This window comes from Thermobia domestica, chromosome 3 (genome assembly GCF_964235325.1).
Source record: "Thermobia domestica chromosome 3, izTheDome1.hap1.1, whole genome shotgun sequence".
NCBI lineage: Eukaryota > Metazoa > Arthropoda > Insecta > Zygentoma > Lepismatidae > Thermobia > Thermobia domestica.
The window spans coordinates 268,520,561-268,537,990 of record NC_137456.1 but is presented as its reverse complement, the minus strand read 5'-3'; the positions used below and the strand labels follow the sequence as shown (position 1 = coordinate 268,537,990).

The following is a 17,430-nucleotide window of genomic DNA, read 5'->3' as shown; positions in this document are numbered from 1 at the left end:
TATATTTCCTGAACTTAGAATTTTTCGTTTGTATTTAACAAGGATTGTGTTTTTATGTTGGGAAACAACATATCAGCCACGAGTAAGTTATGAATGCTTATTCTATATTCATTTCTTGTTAGATGGCATTATGTGAGTTATAGTATGTTATACTGTGGGTTCGAGGAGCCCTCGCTTGGACCTACTTGAGACAAAAAAAAATTCTTGGACTTCCTAGGGTTAATTTACAGTAGAAGGTAACAAAAACATTTCCATACAAAATTAATAGGTGTTTTAAAAATATTTCTGGAAAATATTTCTCATATTACGAACGAATTTATTTTCAAAATATTCGAAACATTTTTAAAATTACATTTTATACGTTTTCTCGTAACAATAGAAAAGATTGCAAGTAACACGTTGGAAAACATTTGTAAAATCTATGGAATATATTTCCTATTTTTTGATATCATGTATGTAAAACATTTTCAGTATTACTTTGAAAACATTTTCTCTCTCAACATTGAAAACATATTGCATTACATTCAACACAATAGTAGAATTTGTGAAAATTTTCCTTAGATTATTTTCCTTCTAATGTTCTAAAAATATACTTATTGTACTTCATAAAATGTTTTCCAAACATTTTCTAAAAATATTTCCGGTAAGTATTTGGGATATTTCTCAGATATAACAAGAAATATATTTTTTTTTGTAACGGAAGAGTATATTCTGAAAACAATGTAAAAATATTTCTATAATATATCAGAAAATGTTGTTCACTAAAAACACAAAATATTTTCCAAAACATAACGGAAAATATTTTTCATTCATTTTTAATATGTTTACTTTTCCCTGTTTTAGAGTTTTATATTCAAAATCCGATAAAATATTCTGGAAATAAGACTAAAATATTGTACGAAAATATTCCATTTAAGTTATAATAGAAGGTTACCAAAATACTTTTGTTAAAATTAAGTAAACCTTTTTAAAACATTTCTGAAAAATATTTCTTATATTACGAAAGAATTTATTTTTAAAATATTCTAAACGTTTTAAAAAATATATATTCAATATGTTTTCTTGTAAAAATAGAAAATATTGCAAATAACCTATTAGAAAACATTTTTCAAATATATGGAATATATTTCCATTCATTGTTTCCCATATCATATATTGAAAACATTTTTATTATCATTTCGAAAATATTTTCCTTCTCAATAGTGAAAACATATTAGATTACATCCAATAAAATATTTCTAATACATTTTGTGAATATTTTCCTGGATATACTTTCCGGCTAGCATTCTCAAAATGTACTTTCGGTAATTTCTAAAATGTTTTCTAAACATTTTTGGGAAAATATTTCCCGGAAATATTCGGAATACATTAGGGAAACCAGCATGGAAATCTCCAGAGAAGGAAAACCTTTTGGAAACCAAGGAAAATATTTTCTTTTGGTTGAGAAAATATTCCTTGCTGTGTGGGATCACGGGCTGCTCCTCGTAAAGTGTCTTTGACTATTCTGATAACATTGCGCCGAAAAAGCCAGAGGTAGGAGAATTCCTCCAATCAGAACGAAAACTTTAGCCGCGGAAATTACAAAACAAATAGAAATTTGGCAAATCCAGATATAACCGGATCTGAAAGTGACTATGGACTAGTGAGAGGGGGTGAGGGAAAGATTAGGTACCTGACTAAATTCTACATTGGTCTGAAATTAAGAAAATTTATATCCAATGACGGAACTATGTTTCGGTATGACGTCAGAATGGTAAACCTTGTAACTTTTCAACTTGTATATCCGAAAATGGGATTTACACTTAATCAAAATATAAATAAAATATATTATTCAGTGGGAATATGGTTACTAATGAAACCTTTCGATTCATTATATTTAATTCGAAGTAAAGAGAGTAAATAAATTGTGTAACTAAACCGAGATTGAAAAAAAATTACTAGGTACAGGGTGCGTAAAAAAAAGTTGCCATTACTTTCAACTGTAATGGTACATTACACATTTTTTTTAAAAAAAGTAGAAAGTACACCTTTTTTACGAACACAATGGTGTATTTTGTGGTTTGGAAGGGATGTTATGTTCAGCAAAGCAACACTTAATTAAATTGTATTGGCCTTAACACGATTCTGGTGTTGCTTTTGCACCGCTTGTTCCTTCATAAAAAAAATCATAAATAAAAATTTAAAATGTCTAGAAATGCAGCGATAAGCATGGTATTTTCCAATATCTTTACATTAGCTTGATGTTTCAAATCTTTTGTGTGTTTGTTATGTTCACTTTTACCCAGGAATAAAGTAGATCTAAGAAGGTAGGGGGACGCATTTTAGAATTTTTGCAAATGGGGAGATGCCTATAATTTTTAGAAGAGGGGGACGCCACAGATGTTTTTCCTGCAAGTGGGAAAAGGACACCCACCAGCGTTCTCCCTCACTTTTATCCCTGCTTTTACCCATTGCTAAAAGTGGATCTGATAAGGTAAAGTGTAGCAGCGGCATGACGCCACGCCGTTACCCCTGCATACCTTTGCCAATTGTAATTTTTTTTGGAAATGGGAGGAAGCCGTACATATTTTTTCGAGGTTGGGGGACGACGACCACCCTCATTTCCCCGCACTTTTAGCCCTGCTTACACCAAGAAAGAGCCCAATGTTGCAGGCTAGGTTGGTGTACGCCCAGAAAAGTTGAGTATGGCAGAATTTCCCGTTTTTAGTTTATTTTTAAAAAAAATCCCGCACTCCCGTCAGTGCTCAGAATTTCTCGTTTTACGGGAAATTTCCCGCCAACTGGCATCACTCTCTGAGGTTCAAATACTAGTCCCCTGGTGCTGCATACTACAGGTAATAGAATTAAGTGGAAAAGACGTCCACATGTATCTTAACCTCGTTATATTTTTTACCATTATTGAGTGTAACAAATGACATTATATTTCTTCGCCTGACGTATTTGGAATTTCATGACCAACATTTGACGTTGTCATGACGTAAGTGTGCTACTTCGGCCGGGTTCGATTCCTAGCGAGAGCTCATTTAGATAGGATTCCACGTTAATCAGTAGCCGTGTTCGTAGGTTTCCTTGAGAAAATTTCCCTCGAGTGACACAAAATTTTTCCTTTTCTTATGAATTTTCCCTGGTTTTTGAGTGTCTAATACCTATGACAGAAGTTATGTAGTAAGATTAATTTAGCTATATTAAAGGAACTACGAACCACATTTGTTTTATTCATTTGCTTTTTGCTTCTATTTTTCCGTTTATTTTTCATGCATTTTTAAAATTATATATCGAAATACACCAAGGGAACAAAACAAAATGAAATTAAATCTTTCGGTTTAACGGCTCACGTATATGCCTTTAGGCTAAGGGAGACGATGATTACAGCAAGTGAATGATGATGGAAGAATGAAAAAGTGGGAAGAAATGGGAGTACTTCCAGAAAATCCACGGGCACGATGTAGTTTACCACATGCTTACTTGGCTGGAAATCAAGCTAGGAACCCCACGCACCAGAGGTAAGCGCTCTACCACTGAGAAACCGTGACCCCCCGTTCAGCCAACAATGGTTGCAAATTATGCTACTTTCAGCACACAAAATCTATATTCTATTGTATTGGTTTACCTCTAAAGAACAAATAAAAATCTAAGGATTGATATTAGAGAATTTCCCTGGATTTTTCAGGTTTTATAGAAAAATTCCCTTTTTCACCTTTACTTAACTTTACCTATGAAATTTAACTAGATTAGGGACATTTCACTCAAACTACGAACACTGACCAGTAGGTTCAAGCCACGCTCCTAAAAGGGGCGTTAAACTCAATATCAAGATCAACGATACATATTTGTGTGTGTGCTTATTTGAATTTCTTCGCGTCTGTATGGTTAGCACATACGCCTTGAGCGCGGAGAACATGGTTCGATTTCCCCTGGGAGTTGTTATCCCACAATAAACTGTAGATTCATGTCTCAAATTAGCACACATATATTGTATATACCTTTGGTGCACTTATCTTCTGAGCCATCGAAAATTCGGAACACAGAGTTGCGCAGACGAAAAAGTGAGTAGCATGGGTAGAGATAAAACTGTCATGGAAATTTAAGGTTTTCTGGAAATGTTAATCCTTACGTATAATGAAACTAGCTCGGCCAAGTTCCAATGGAAGAAATTCAATCACCTGCAATACTCCGATAATAGAAAATATTCTCCACATATTATTATCCCCCTCTCCTGCAGAATAAAAGAGCTACGAAAAAGCAATATTATTTGCATATAACTACAACTTTATTTTGTGTAATATAACAAAGAATGGTGGTTAGAGTCCAGTGTTTCTTTTTTTCAGAGATCTTTCTGACGGTTCGCTTCCATCTCCCCCACTCACAAGAACTAAAATAAATAAAAACTGCGATTACTTGTTATTTTTGCAGAAGGGATGAAATTAAAGTTTCATTTCAGTGTTCTAACATATATAAACAAAGTATAAGAGTGTAGAACTTCATATGCCATACTTAATGGAAATTTTCTTCTGATATCCAGAATTGTTATACGGATAAAATTAAAGGATGGAACATGTTTAGAGACATTGCACGTGACATCTAACTATAATTCTCAATAAATCTATATATATAAAAGAGAACGTACAAATCCTTTGTTAGCTCATCACGCTAATACGGCTGAACCAATTTCTTTCATTTTTGGGGGGTTATTAAGATTTGGACCCTAGATGGTTTTTATCATATCACTTTAATTTTCAATTACCAGTGTCTTGAGATAATTGACCATTCAAGTGTCCATAACGTACAAATCCTTTGTTAGCTCGTCATAGCTAAAACTAACCGTATTTATATGCAACCCACATGACCGTGTTACTCGGCGGGTTAACATAAATGACAGGCGATATAATGTTAACATTTACTCCAATCTTCTATGGTTTTTATCATATCACTTGAAAGCGAAAAAGTAAAAATTATCTAAGTAACAAAGTTTATTGCGTTCCAGGGTGACCGCAGCGAAGCGGGGTGAACGCTGCTAGTTTGATATAAATGAAAATGCCTGTATTGCCTCTATTTTCTGGTACTTACGTCTTATTTATTTTATGTTCCTCAGATTCATTGGAAAGCATGTAAAGATTGTGCCTGTTTGTGTGATAAAAAATAAATGTGCTGGATAATTATTTCTTCACTTCCTTAAAAAAAATCAATTTTAGTCCACCTCATATCTGCTAACAAGAGGAGGAAGCGGACCAAAGATAGTCACATTTTATTAAATGTCTTTACCAGCAGAGGTTTCACTCAGTCAGAGGGAAGAAAAATAATAATTGGAAGTTCCTATATTCGTTCGAACTGAAATATACTATTATTTTAAGAACAATTTCCTTGCTATTTCTCTGCATCACGAAGGAAACGCCATAAAAATCACTAGAATGTGCAGATTTACCCGAAGAACATACTACAGGCTGGGCCAAAAGTCCCCTACCACCCGTTGTAAAATGCGTGGTAATGGAAAATAGTGAACAACAACCATGTAGTAACATAGTATGACTGTTGTCGGATTGTTATGCTGACCAAGATGGCGGCCATCGCGAAAGCCGCAATCTTGAATTCACGTCAAGATTTATAATTAGGAACATGGTCATGCGGCACATCTTTTTACGCTAGAATGTAAAGACAAATACAATGGTGAAATCGGGCTGTTGATTTGGGTTGATCAGGTTGATATTAATTTGTTCAAAAGTTATATGCATTTCAAATTGCTAATTTTACCTGTCACACATGGAGGAGCACGTGCTCTATGTGACCTCTAACTCGAGTTCTACACCAGGTAAGTCGTTCAACCCAATTGTCCATGACCCTCAAAAGCGTTCCCGGTGAAATATCGGCACAGGTTGCAAATACGCGTTCTTCCAGGTGTTCAAGATCCCGGATCTTTTCGGCGTATACATTTGCCTTCAGATGACCCCACATATTAAAATCAAAGGCCTTAGAACTGGTGATCTTGCTGGTCATTCAATGGGACCACGGCACCCAATCCAACGTCCCGGAAATTGTTCATCCAGATAGGCACGGACCGGTAATCCGTAATGTGGAGGGGCGCCATCCTGCTGGAGAAAGATTGGAAATATGCCGTCTTCGGACAGCAGTGTGGGTACTTTGAATGGTGAATGGACCAATTAATTTGGTGCCACATAAACCACACCAAACCATTAATTTGCCTGTACCTACCATTTTGCAAGCGTCAACCCACTGAGTGTTTGTCCGAGAACAATAGCGACAGTTTTGCTTATTCACTTTCCAAGTGACATAAAAATTGGCCTTATCGGAAAATAAAATTTGTGTGTGAAATGTAGGATCTGTTTGCAACTGTGCAAGGGCCCAGTCGCAAAATTCCACACGACGATTAGGGTCATCTTCAGATAGATGATGTTGAAGTGCAATTTGTACGGATGCCACTTGCTTTACTTTAAGATACGTCTGATAAATGCACGGCTGACACCACATTCCGTGGGCAGACGACGGATACTGCGGTGTGGTGATGTAGAAAATGATGCTAGCACTGCTACTGATGTGGCTCCATCTGTTTCGGTCGTGGGTCTTCCACACCTGGGTTTATCTGCTATGGAACCAGTATCCATAAACTTCTGGAAGAGTTGGGCGACAATAACATGGAACACAGGATGTCGATCTGGGTGCCTGTCATTGAATTCAGCTGCTACAGCCCTTGCACTCCTTCCTCCCTATGCCCTGATATACTCCTTTTTCTCTGCTGTCGTTAGCTGCATAATTATTCACCTGCAAAAACAGAAACAGTACGGTAAAATTAGCAATTTGAAATGCCTCTAACTTTTGAACAAATTAAGATATCAACAAACCGATTTCACCATTATGTTTGTCTTAAAATCTAGCCTAAAATGATGTGCAGCATTACTATGTTCATATTTAAAACTCTTGACGTGAATTCAAGATGGCGGCTTTTAAGATGGCCGCCATCTTGGTCACCATCACTGGTGACTTCCCCCTCGGCCTACTATGTTAGTACATGGTTGTTGTTAACAATTTTCCACGAATTTTACAAGGGGTGGTAAAGGACTTATGGCTCACCCTGTAGATCACTAGTTCAATAGCAAATCACTAAATCTAGGACCAAATGAATAAATGTGACATCCATGCTTTTGACCACATGTTCATGAGCATTTCTCATGTTTCTATGAGTAGATTCACCTCCTAAACGCTGTTAACAGTGCGCACGAACACCCTATATATTAGATACCTGCAAGAGCCGAATTTTTCGGCCCGAACCTAATCCGGCTTGAATGTAGCCCAACGCAGGCAAGGAAAATTTGGAAGTTTTTGACACAAGCCTAACCCAGCCCAAATTCATAGTGGAGCCAGCTCGCCCAAGCCTAACCCAGCCCAAATTCATAGTGGAGCCAGCTTGCCCAAGTCCGGACCGTGCCGGACACTGGGGTGAACAATTAATTCTCTATATAGCAAAAGTGGAGCCGCTGAGCAATACCAACTGTAAAAGTTGCATTGTTTTAATATCTTTCATTCTTCGTTGGTTTTATTGCAATTAAAATTTAACTAAAGTCAATAATTGTTAAAGAATTGCAAACAACCGCCCATGTGCAGGCCCGACCTGAACGGCCTGGGCTAAGGAAACAGCTAGCTAGACTTCCCAACCCCGACTTGTGCAGTGCATATAAATATATATATATATATATATATATATATATATATATATATATATATATATATATATATATATATATATATATATATATATATATATAAAATCTACAAAATATTACAAAATCTCAACATAATATCTAAGGATATGCAATTTAAATTAGAAAAAGTTTCAGAAACATTTCCGGTAAAATTCATTATAGGTACAACAAAGAATACGTACTTCTATTGTAACTGAAACGTATATTATGAAATAATGTAAAAGTATTTCTTTGATATATCAGAAAATATTATTACCTAAAAGCACAAACTATATCTCATAACCACGATGGTAAACAGTTTCTATTTACTTTTAACATCCATTTTAATTGTTTAAATTAAACATTAGATAAAATATTCTGAAAAGAATTCTGAAACATTATATGAAAATATTTCATTTAAGTTACAGGAGAAGGTAACAAAAACATTTCCATACAAACCTAATAGGCATTGTAAAAGTATTTCTGGAAAATACGTCTAATATTATGAACGAATTTATTTTTAAACCTTTTAAAAATTGTATTTCGTACGTTTTCGTGTAACAATAGAAACGATTGCAAATAATACGTTGGGAAACGTTTATAAAATATTTGGAATACATTTTCTATTCTGTTTTGTGTATCAGGTATGTAAAACATATTTAATATTACTTCGGAAACATTTTTCTCTGAACATTGAAATCATATTCCATTACATTCAACACAATATTTCTAGTACAATTTGTGATAATTTTCCTTCCATTATTTTTTTCTTACTTTCTAAAAAAATATACTTCCTTTACTTCATAAAAAGTTTTCTAGACATTTCTTAAAAATCTTTTCGTTAAATGTTTGGGATACTTCTCAGATATAACAAGGAATATATTTTCTCCAATAGTGGAAGAGTATATTGTGAAAACAATGTAAAAATGATTCTATAATATATCAGAAAATGTTGTTAACTAAAAACACAAAATATTTTCTAAAACATAACGGAAAAAATCTATTCATTTTTAATATATTTAATTTTCCCTGTTTTAAAGTTTTATATTCAAAATTCGATAAACATTTTTGAAATAATACCAGAATATTGTACGAAAATATACAATTTAAGTTATAAGAGAAGATTACCAAAATACTTTTTTTTTAAATGAAGTAAATCTCTTTAAAACATTTCTGAGAAATATTTCTTATACCACGAAAAAATTTATTTTTAAAATATTGGTTTGTTTTTAAAATATATTTTCAATATGATTTCTCGTAAAAATAGAAAATATTGCAAATAATGTATAAGAAAATACTTTTTTAAAAAATATATTTAATATATTTCGTTTCATTGTTTTCCGTATCATATATGGAAAACATTTTTAGTATCATTTCGAAAATATTTCCCTTCTCAACAGTGAAAGCATATTACATTACATCGAAAAAAGTATTTCTAATATATTTAGTGAATATTTTCCTGTATTTACTTTCCAGCAAGCATTCTCAAAATGTACTCTCCGTAATTCCTAAAATGTTTTACAAACATTTTTGAGAAATATTTGGAATACATTGTGGAAACCAGCATGGGAATCTCCAGAGAAGGAAAACCTTTTGGAAACCAATGCAAATATTTTCGTTTGGTTGAGGAAATATACTTTGCTGTGTGGTGTTGCTTGTATTGGAAATAAGCACTAAGTCACCAAATGCTAAGGTCTAGAAGAAAGAGCTGGGCTTCCAGCTTTAGGACAATGTAAAGCAGGATCTTTAAAGGTTTTTTGATAACAAACATGATACCTTGACAGTTCGTGGGTTAAAATATAATGGAAATGTTTGTTTCTGCTACTATAAGCCTTTGAGCTCTAAGTCAAAGCGTTTGTTATTTACGTATAATTAAAGAAACTCGTATTCATCGTTACTCATTTTTTCTTATACTATAATCAACTCTTGTTACGACATTAGACTATCCTGCATGCTTGGGAAGGCTGTGGCTCAGTAGTAGAGTATTTACCTGTGGTATATGGGGTTCCTGATTCGATCTCAGCTCGCGCCAAGTGAACCTTGTGGTGGACAAACACCGCGTGCGTGGGTTTCCTAGGATATCTCCCGTTTGCTCCAACTTTCTTCATTCCACCATTTCTTTCATTTCTCATTATCACCGTCTCCTTTAGCCTAACCGGCATAACTGTGGAACGTAAAACTCAAAGATTTCATTTCATTTTATATTCTGCACTTTATAACCGTCTCTCTCTTGCAACTTAATTATTGCACATGATTATTTCTATTAATGGAGAAAATTAATATTTCTAAGACATCAAAAGGTACTTTTACTCTCATCTGCAAGAGATGCTCAGCAAAAAATATTATTGGAATAGTATTATTAGTGTATATATTTTTCTTCTTGTTCTTTTTAATGTAAGAACAACTGTTAGTAAGAGAGGAAACGTGAAGGTTTTTTTAGCATGTGATGTTCTATTCTTATCATCTTAACGCTGTGATAATTTACTAATACACATTCTACTTGGTTTTCGATTTTACACCATGTGCGTGGGTTTCCTCCCGTTCTCCCGTTTCCTTCCACTTTCTTCATTCAATCATATAATTCATTTCTCATCATCACCGTCTCCTTTAGCCTAGCCGGCATAATCGTGGGGCACACAACTTATAAAGATTTCATTTTCGGATTTTTATTATGAAATAATTGTACTAATAAGTAAACACCCATTCAATTACTAACTCTGCCATCCCTATCTAATCCAACATTATGTCTCAAGTCCGATTGCCAAGAACAAGGAATATAAACAATACAACTGTTCAATAAAATTCCCAATATAATAACACGTGTTACTTACCTCACTAATACAGGCAAATGTAATTGTTTTAAAATACGCAATGTTACTATGAAAGTAGTAATTTATTATTTAGATATATTTAGGTAAACTCTATACTTCCGCTCGCGGGGGCTGATGGCGGATAATGGAACACGAACATTATCCTGTACTTGAGCTCGGTGGGGAAAAAACTTCTTCGTTTTCATATCAGCTTACATAAAAACAGACTATAATATACCATCATATTCGATCATTTTATTATCGCACCCTCTACCGAATTACGGGGCTGAATCTGGTTTTAAACGGGATCGGAAGTGTCATTCTTCATCTCAGCAACCCTAAAAACTACAAATCGGACACTAATATATAGAACACATTTTTTTATTTCACCTCTTCTTCCATGTTGTGCGGCACGGCATCGGATACGTCACCGGTCATCTCAGAGACCAAGGAAAATATGGATTTGATACTAATATGAGTTATTTTTATGCGTTTTACCAACATTCCTTTCCCCCTCACCCAAGATACGATGGTTGAATTTGGATTTAAACAGCATCAGGAGTGCCACTGTTCATATCCTCGATCCCAGAAACTAATATTGGTCATCTTCTACTATTATATCCCACTCCCCATGCTCGTCAAAGTGAAATGATATAAACCACCCAAGGCGCGATCCTCACACATGTTGAAAATGTGATCGAGAATGATTGGGTGGTTCAAAAGTTAATAGTTTTATTAGTTTTTATTCATACGTCCCCCTCCGCTCCCTCCCCTAGGATCTACCGTTAAAGGAAATTACAAAAATATATCCAGATCCGAAACTCGAGAATCGCTAACATTTGATTGAGATCGGTCTGTTAGTTCAAGATTTATTAACTTACAAAAAAAAGTCAACTTCAGTCTTATATAAATTGATTTTTATATATCTCCCCCTCCTTCTCCTCATCTACGTTGATCCGTGAAACTTAAATCATAGAAACGATCCCAGTCCTGAACCTCATCTATGTTTGAAATTTGATCAAGATCGGTAGGCAGATTTAGAGTCACAAACATAGTAATTTTCAATTATATATATATATATATATATATATATATATATATATATATATATATATATATATATATATATATACGCACCTCTTCCTCCCCTCTCCCACACCTCAATTCTAATACAAACATTTTAGAAATAGGGTTGTCTTTACGGAATTTTCATATCCGCGTTCTTACCATGAATAATTCCTCTGCTATAGCTGCTAATTTGATTTAAAATTTCAACAAATACTTGGTAATCAACAATGGTGAGGGCAGTTGCAGGGCATTTGAATTGCTCTAGTACCTACATGGAACACACATGTAGATGCCACAGCGTTGCAATACACCGCGATCGAGAATCGAAATTTTTCAGTCTGAACACACACAATCGGATGCATTCGTATGAACGATCGGAGTACAAAGAACTTACGGGGGGAGGTTATAACGGTGCTAGCAGCGTTAAAAGTAAAAAGAACAGTTCAAGCAACCACTAGAAAATGCTCGCTTTGCGAAAAGTGTTCACATTGCTGCTGTGTAGACTGAACGACCTACATAGATTGTCGGGATCATCAACGCATTCAAACACAAATACACAGCTGTTTCTGCAACCTACAAAAGGTTATTCAAGCTGAACCGCAGGAAAACCGAGTATGCACTCATGTCTGTTTTATTAAGGGAGCTATTTTCCTGATACGCTCCAAAAAGTTGCATCAGCGGTAAAGGTACGTTTCCACAGGCACCAGAATGCAGTATCTCGACCTTGACTGGGTACGTACAAGTGAGCACATATCCTACTGGACATTTGGAAAATGAGTAACTGTAACAAACGAAGACACTAACAATCAAACCAAGATATTGTGTGGAAAATGTCTAAAATACAAGTTCACTGAGTAAATGTGAGCAATGGAATTAAAGAAATTGCTTTAAACACTACTTATTTTTTTAGAAAATGGAACACATGGATTATTGCTGTTGAGGTTCTTGATCCTCTAATTTCTTTCCACGATTTCTTTCCACCAATTATTTCATAATCATACATTCTCATTAATCACCCGTCTATTATAAGATATAGAGTATAACCAAGGGATATAAAACGAGAAATTTCATTTCATTTCTAATGGAATAGTTCAGTGATTCAATTCCCGGACATGTTAGTTGATGGTGGACAACATCGTTTCCATGGGTTTTCTCGGAGTATTCCCATTTCCTTTCACATACTCATTTTACTAATTCTTCCATCGTCATTCACTTGCCTTGATCATCACCTCCCTTAACCTAACGGGCATAATCGTGGTACTTTATACTGTAAGATTTCACTTCAATTTGAACTGGAATGGCAAGACTAAAGTAGAGTTATAACTGTTTGTTTGTTCGATGAAAGTTAGTTTGTTTTCAGCTCCGAGGCTGTATGAGACGGAGACTTATAGGTTAAGGTGGAATCCGAACCGCTATAATATTTCAGATTTTATTAATGCTTCGACGACAGCTAGTGACAAAAGATGCACGTGTCAGCTATAAGGATAGCGGGACAATATTATATTCTTACAAAAAACACAAGACAACATACATTATTCGTACCAGGTGGGAGACCGGGTTCGATTCCCTCGGGAGTTCATGTGGTTCGGATTCAATGTTAATCAATAGTCCCCTTCTCATATAGTCTCTGCTGAAAAGGGTGTTTAACTCAAAAGCAACTTAAATCAACTATTTGTACCCAGTGGCGGCTAATGTTAGTGTTGCGGTGGTACTATTTGTACCCAGTGGCGGTGCGCAACGACCAAAGTATTTCAAGAAAAAATTATCATCAATAGTAGTAAAGAACAAAAAAATACTTTTTAATGCTTGCAAATATACACTTTAAATAACATATTTTTAATTTTGTAACTGTCCGTTCAATTAATCCGTTTTAAAAAGCGAAAAATAATCCGTCACAGAGTCTCTAATTTATATTCTGTTGCAGCGAGCATACAACGACCAGATTCCTTCAGCGCGGTAATTGGAGCAAATGTTAAGTCTCCTTTCCCCTATCTCAGAATTTAAAGGGACTGGTCGTTGCAGTGCTTCTGCAACACAGCACGGTTTCCAGTGAACGAGAAGGTTTTTCACGCTAAATAAGATTTCTGAATTTTCTTTCACTAGCAATTAAGAAATCGAATTTGTCTTTATGTATTCATATTTTTAAATTACGGGACCATACTGAAGCAAATCAATATAATGACAATTCAAAAAACTTATTGCAGAATTAAAAAATAAGAAAGAAAATATCTAGTATAGGAGAATACAAATGAAAGTAGACCCACATTTACAAGTTAATTCTTAGCTTATATTGATAAGAAAGGTTTCTTCTACAGTAATTTCTGAATCAAATATTAATAAGTCAGTATATAGAATCGCTCCCCTCTCTGTGGATAGTATTTTAGTATGTATAAACATATTTCTTTTATAAAATAAGTACGAGGGCCATCTGGAAAGTGACCCCTTTTGTGCAATAAAGACACAGTAGTACATATGAACAAATATACAATTTTTTATTGGAAAGATCATACTTTACACTTCTTCTCCACATAATCACCAAGCAAATTGAGGCATTTGTCATACCGTGTGACGAGTTTTTGTATTCCAGCGTCATAGTCCTCCGCCGCCAGCGTATTGACATACGTAGTCACGCCTCGTTTAAGTTCTTCATCGCTGTCAAATGTTTTTCCCGCCAGAAAGTCTTTAAGCTTCGTAAAGAGATGAAAATCCGAAGGGGCAAGTCCGGGTTATACGGTGGATGGTCGAAGGTTACCCACTTGAATTGTTGCAGAAGTTGTTGTGTTTTCGCAGCTGTATGGGGCCTGGCATTGTCATGAAGGAGAATGACGCCTGTAGACAACAGACCTCGCCGTCGATTTTGTATTGCCCTCCGTAATTTCTTTAATGTTTAACAATACGCATTAGCATTAATTGTGTCTCCACAGGCCATAAAATCAATTAGCAGTACACCTCGTCGGTCCTAGAATATGGTTGCCATGAGTTTCCTGGTGGACGGAACTGTCTTGAATTTTTTTGGTTTGGTTGGTGAATGAGCATGATGCCACTCCATGGACTGTCGTTTACTCTCAGGTGATGCATAATAAACCCATGTTTCGTCCCCTATAATGATGCGATTCAGGAAAGAGTCTCTTTCATCGGAATAATGTCCCAGAAACGTCAGTGCTGCAGCAATACGCTTGGTTTTGTGCTCATCTGTGAGCATGCGAGGGACCCACCTTGCACATTTTTTTCAATAATGCAGATGGTCTTTGACAATTTCATGAACAATTGTTCGTGACACATTAGCAAAATATTCACAGAGTTCATCAATTGTGACGCGCCGATCGTTCCTCACACATTCGTCTACTGACCTCAGCAGTATGTCTGTAATGGCATATGGTCTCCCTGAACGCTCCTCGTCGTGTGTGTACTCCCTCTCCCCAGGTTGAAGTTGCGACACCAGCGCCGAACAGACGACTCGTCAATCACATTGTCTCCGTACACCTCTTTAATTGGCGATGAATTTCACAAAGTCGAACGTTTTGTGTATTAAGAAATTTAATCACGGCCCTCACTTCACAACTGGTGGGGTTCTCAAATCGTTTAATCATTATAAACGATCACAGACACAACACAGGCATTGCTAGCGTCACTCAACCTCGCACAGAGCAGGCAGACAAGCCACTGACGCGGTCTGACCTTGCCCAACGGCTCCCCGAGTCGTCAGCGCTTCATGCGGCGTAAACTGGTAGCACTTTCCGGCTGGCCCTCGTATATTTTATACTCATGATAATTTCGACATAAAACTGTATGATGGGAACGCCACATTGAATTTGGGACTAGTTAGCAATGCTCAGGGGCGTAGCTACGAGGGGGTCCACTGGGTCCGGACCTCCCAAAAATTTGGAAACTTGACTAATATTTGTAGACTTTCGTAACGAACTATACTTGTTTAACAGAGAAACGATTGATGTAGGCTAAATATTTTATTTTACGCCTCATCATGTACTCTTCTTATAAAAACAATCGTTCTAAAAATTTTTATAAAAATATAGATTACAGTAAGTAAGAATTACTTATCGTCTTTTCGGGTGCAGTATAAGAGAGGTTCAATATTATGTAGACGTATTGGACCTTCCTCAAATACTTTGGACCCCTCCCAGTTAACATTTCTGGGTGTAGAATTGGCAGTGTTGTTTGTTTTGATGCTCTTTGATTTTTGGCTTCTGTTACATGCTGATCCTTCATCTGGCGGGTTTCTTCATTACTTCCTTTATTGCCTGACATAAGTAGACACTTGCCACTATCTTGCAACGCTGCACTATTCAAGCAGCCTTTAGCATAGCACCGAGAACACCTAGTGATCCACCTTAATGTATTTATTTGAATTTACACAATTATCCACCTTTCGAGTTATTTAGAGGTATTACTATTCGAAAAGTACTCAAAACAGGTCAATATTCTTGTTAGTCAATATGGATGTTTTTAAATTTATATTGGCTAAATTGATATATGTTATTTTCATTCCTTTGTTTCAGGATTGCTGTTACAGAATTTATTAAGAAAGGGTGTGATATATTTAACTCCTCTTCACAATGTTTGTATCAAATATGTTATGAAACACAATGACACTGTTCAGAATCACTTCACACACTTTCAGCACAAAAAAAATAGTTAACAAATTCTTTTTCCTATCTCAATTATGCACTTTCACATGTCTGTGAGAGCAAACGAAATATTGGAATAAGAAAAAGGTGCTAGGAAAACATTGTTAATTTTATTACATTGCTGGTTCTTAAACTATTTCACTCTATTTATATTTCACAATATACGACCCATCCTGATAATCATTCTGCATTTAAAAATATATTGCGACATTTGGAAGAGTGTATATTTCAGTCCCGTAGTTCTTAAATTATTAAAGAATATTTAAATGTAATATATAGACATGTTAGAATAACAGAATATTTATGCATAGTGCTGAAATGAATCCCGTTGAGAAGTATATTTTCCAAATTAATTGTCTCATTTCACATTTCATTTTCTGCTTTACACTTTAGATTTCTTGTTCATTTTCCAGTTGCAAGTTTATATTATTTTGCTTTACTGAAGACTTACACAGATGAAGATAAAGCGGCGACGCAATCTGGTCAAACTGGACAACGAAGAGAGGCGAGGGAATCCGATGACGCTAGATCCCCAGTATAATCACAAAGAAATATTCCGCGACAGGATGATGCACCGGTACAATACTCTACTCCGCTACAATACTATGCTCCGGGACAGTATTCTACTCCGGTGCAATACGGTACTCCAAATCAGTACTATAACCAGGGAGAGTACGATAATCCAGCAACATACTACAATGTTTACGACACTATTTTTATAAGCACACAAACTGTATTAGCACATAAATATCTGAGGTTTTATTAGTTTAAATTATTAATCGTCTATGATAGTGTTAGTGTGAATAACACCAAACTGGCAAGGAGAACACCATGCAATGACTTATTCAACAGTATATATCAATTGTATCGTACTTTACTGTAGAAACTAAACATTGATTATTGTGACATGCATTTAAAATTATTAGTAACAAAATAAATTAAATTCAATAATATGACTTCGTCCTTCCATTATATATTTTAATGTATGAAAATAGTTAGAAACTAGTTTTCTAATAAGTAATTAATAACTTATTTTTATTAAGTGTACCTAATCAATGTCGGCAGTGCAAAGCCAAAATATTTGTAGATGTTCTGTAAAATATCGTATCTCTAAAAATATATATTTTCAGCAGAATGTCCGGACAGTTATCTCAAGTAAGGTTCATACTTACGTAAAGTTTTTATAATGTTTTAAGAAATATTATAAAAATTAAG

General features: G+C 35.2%; 1 protein-coding gene across 1 annotated transcript in view; it reads left to right on the top strand.

Moving 5' to 3' along the window:
* LOC145681650 (uncharacterized) overlaps positions 1 to 17,116 on the top strand; it is a 297,353-nt gene extending 280,237 nt beyond the window's left edge. Inside the window, exon 6 of the mRNA XM_081753270.1 lies at positions 16,629 to 17,116. Within this exon, the coding sequence (XP_081609396.1) occupies positions 16,629 to 16,756 (128 nt within the window). The 3' untranslated portion in view covers positions 16,757 to 17,116. The remainder of the gene's footprint in view (positions 1 to 16,628) is intronic.
* The last annotated feature ends 314 nt before the right edge of the window (positions 17,117 to 17,430 follow it).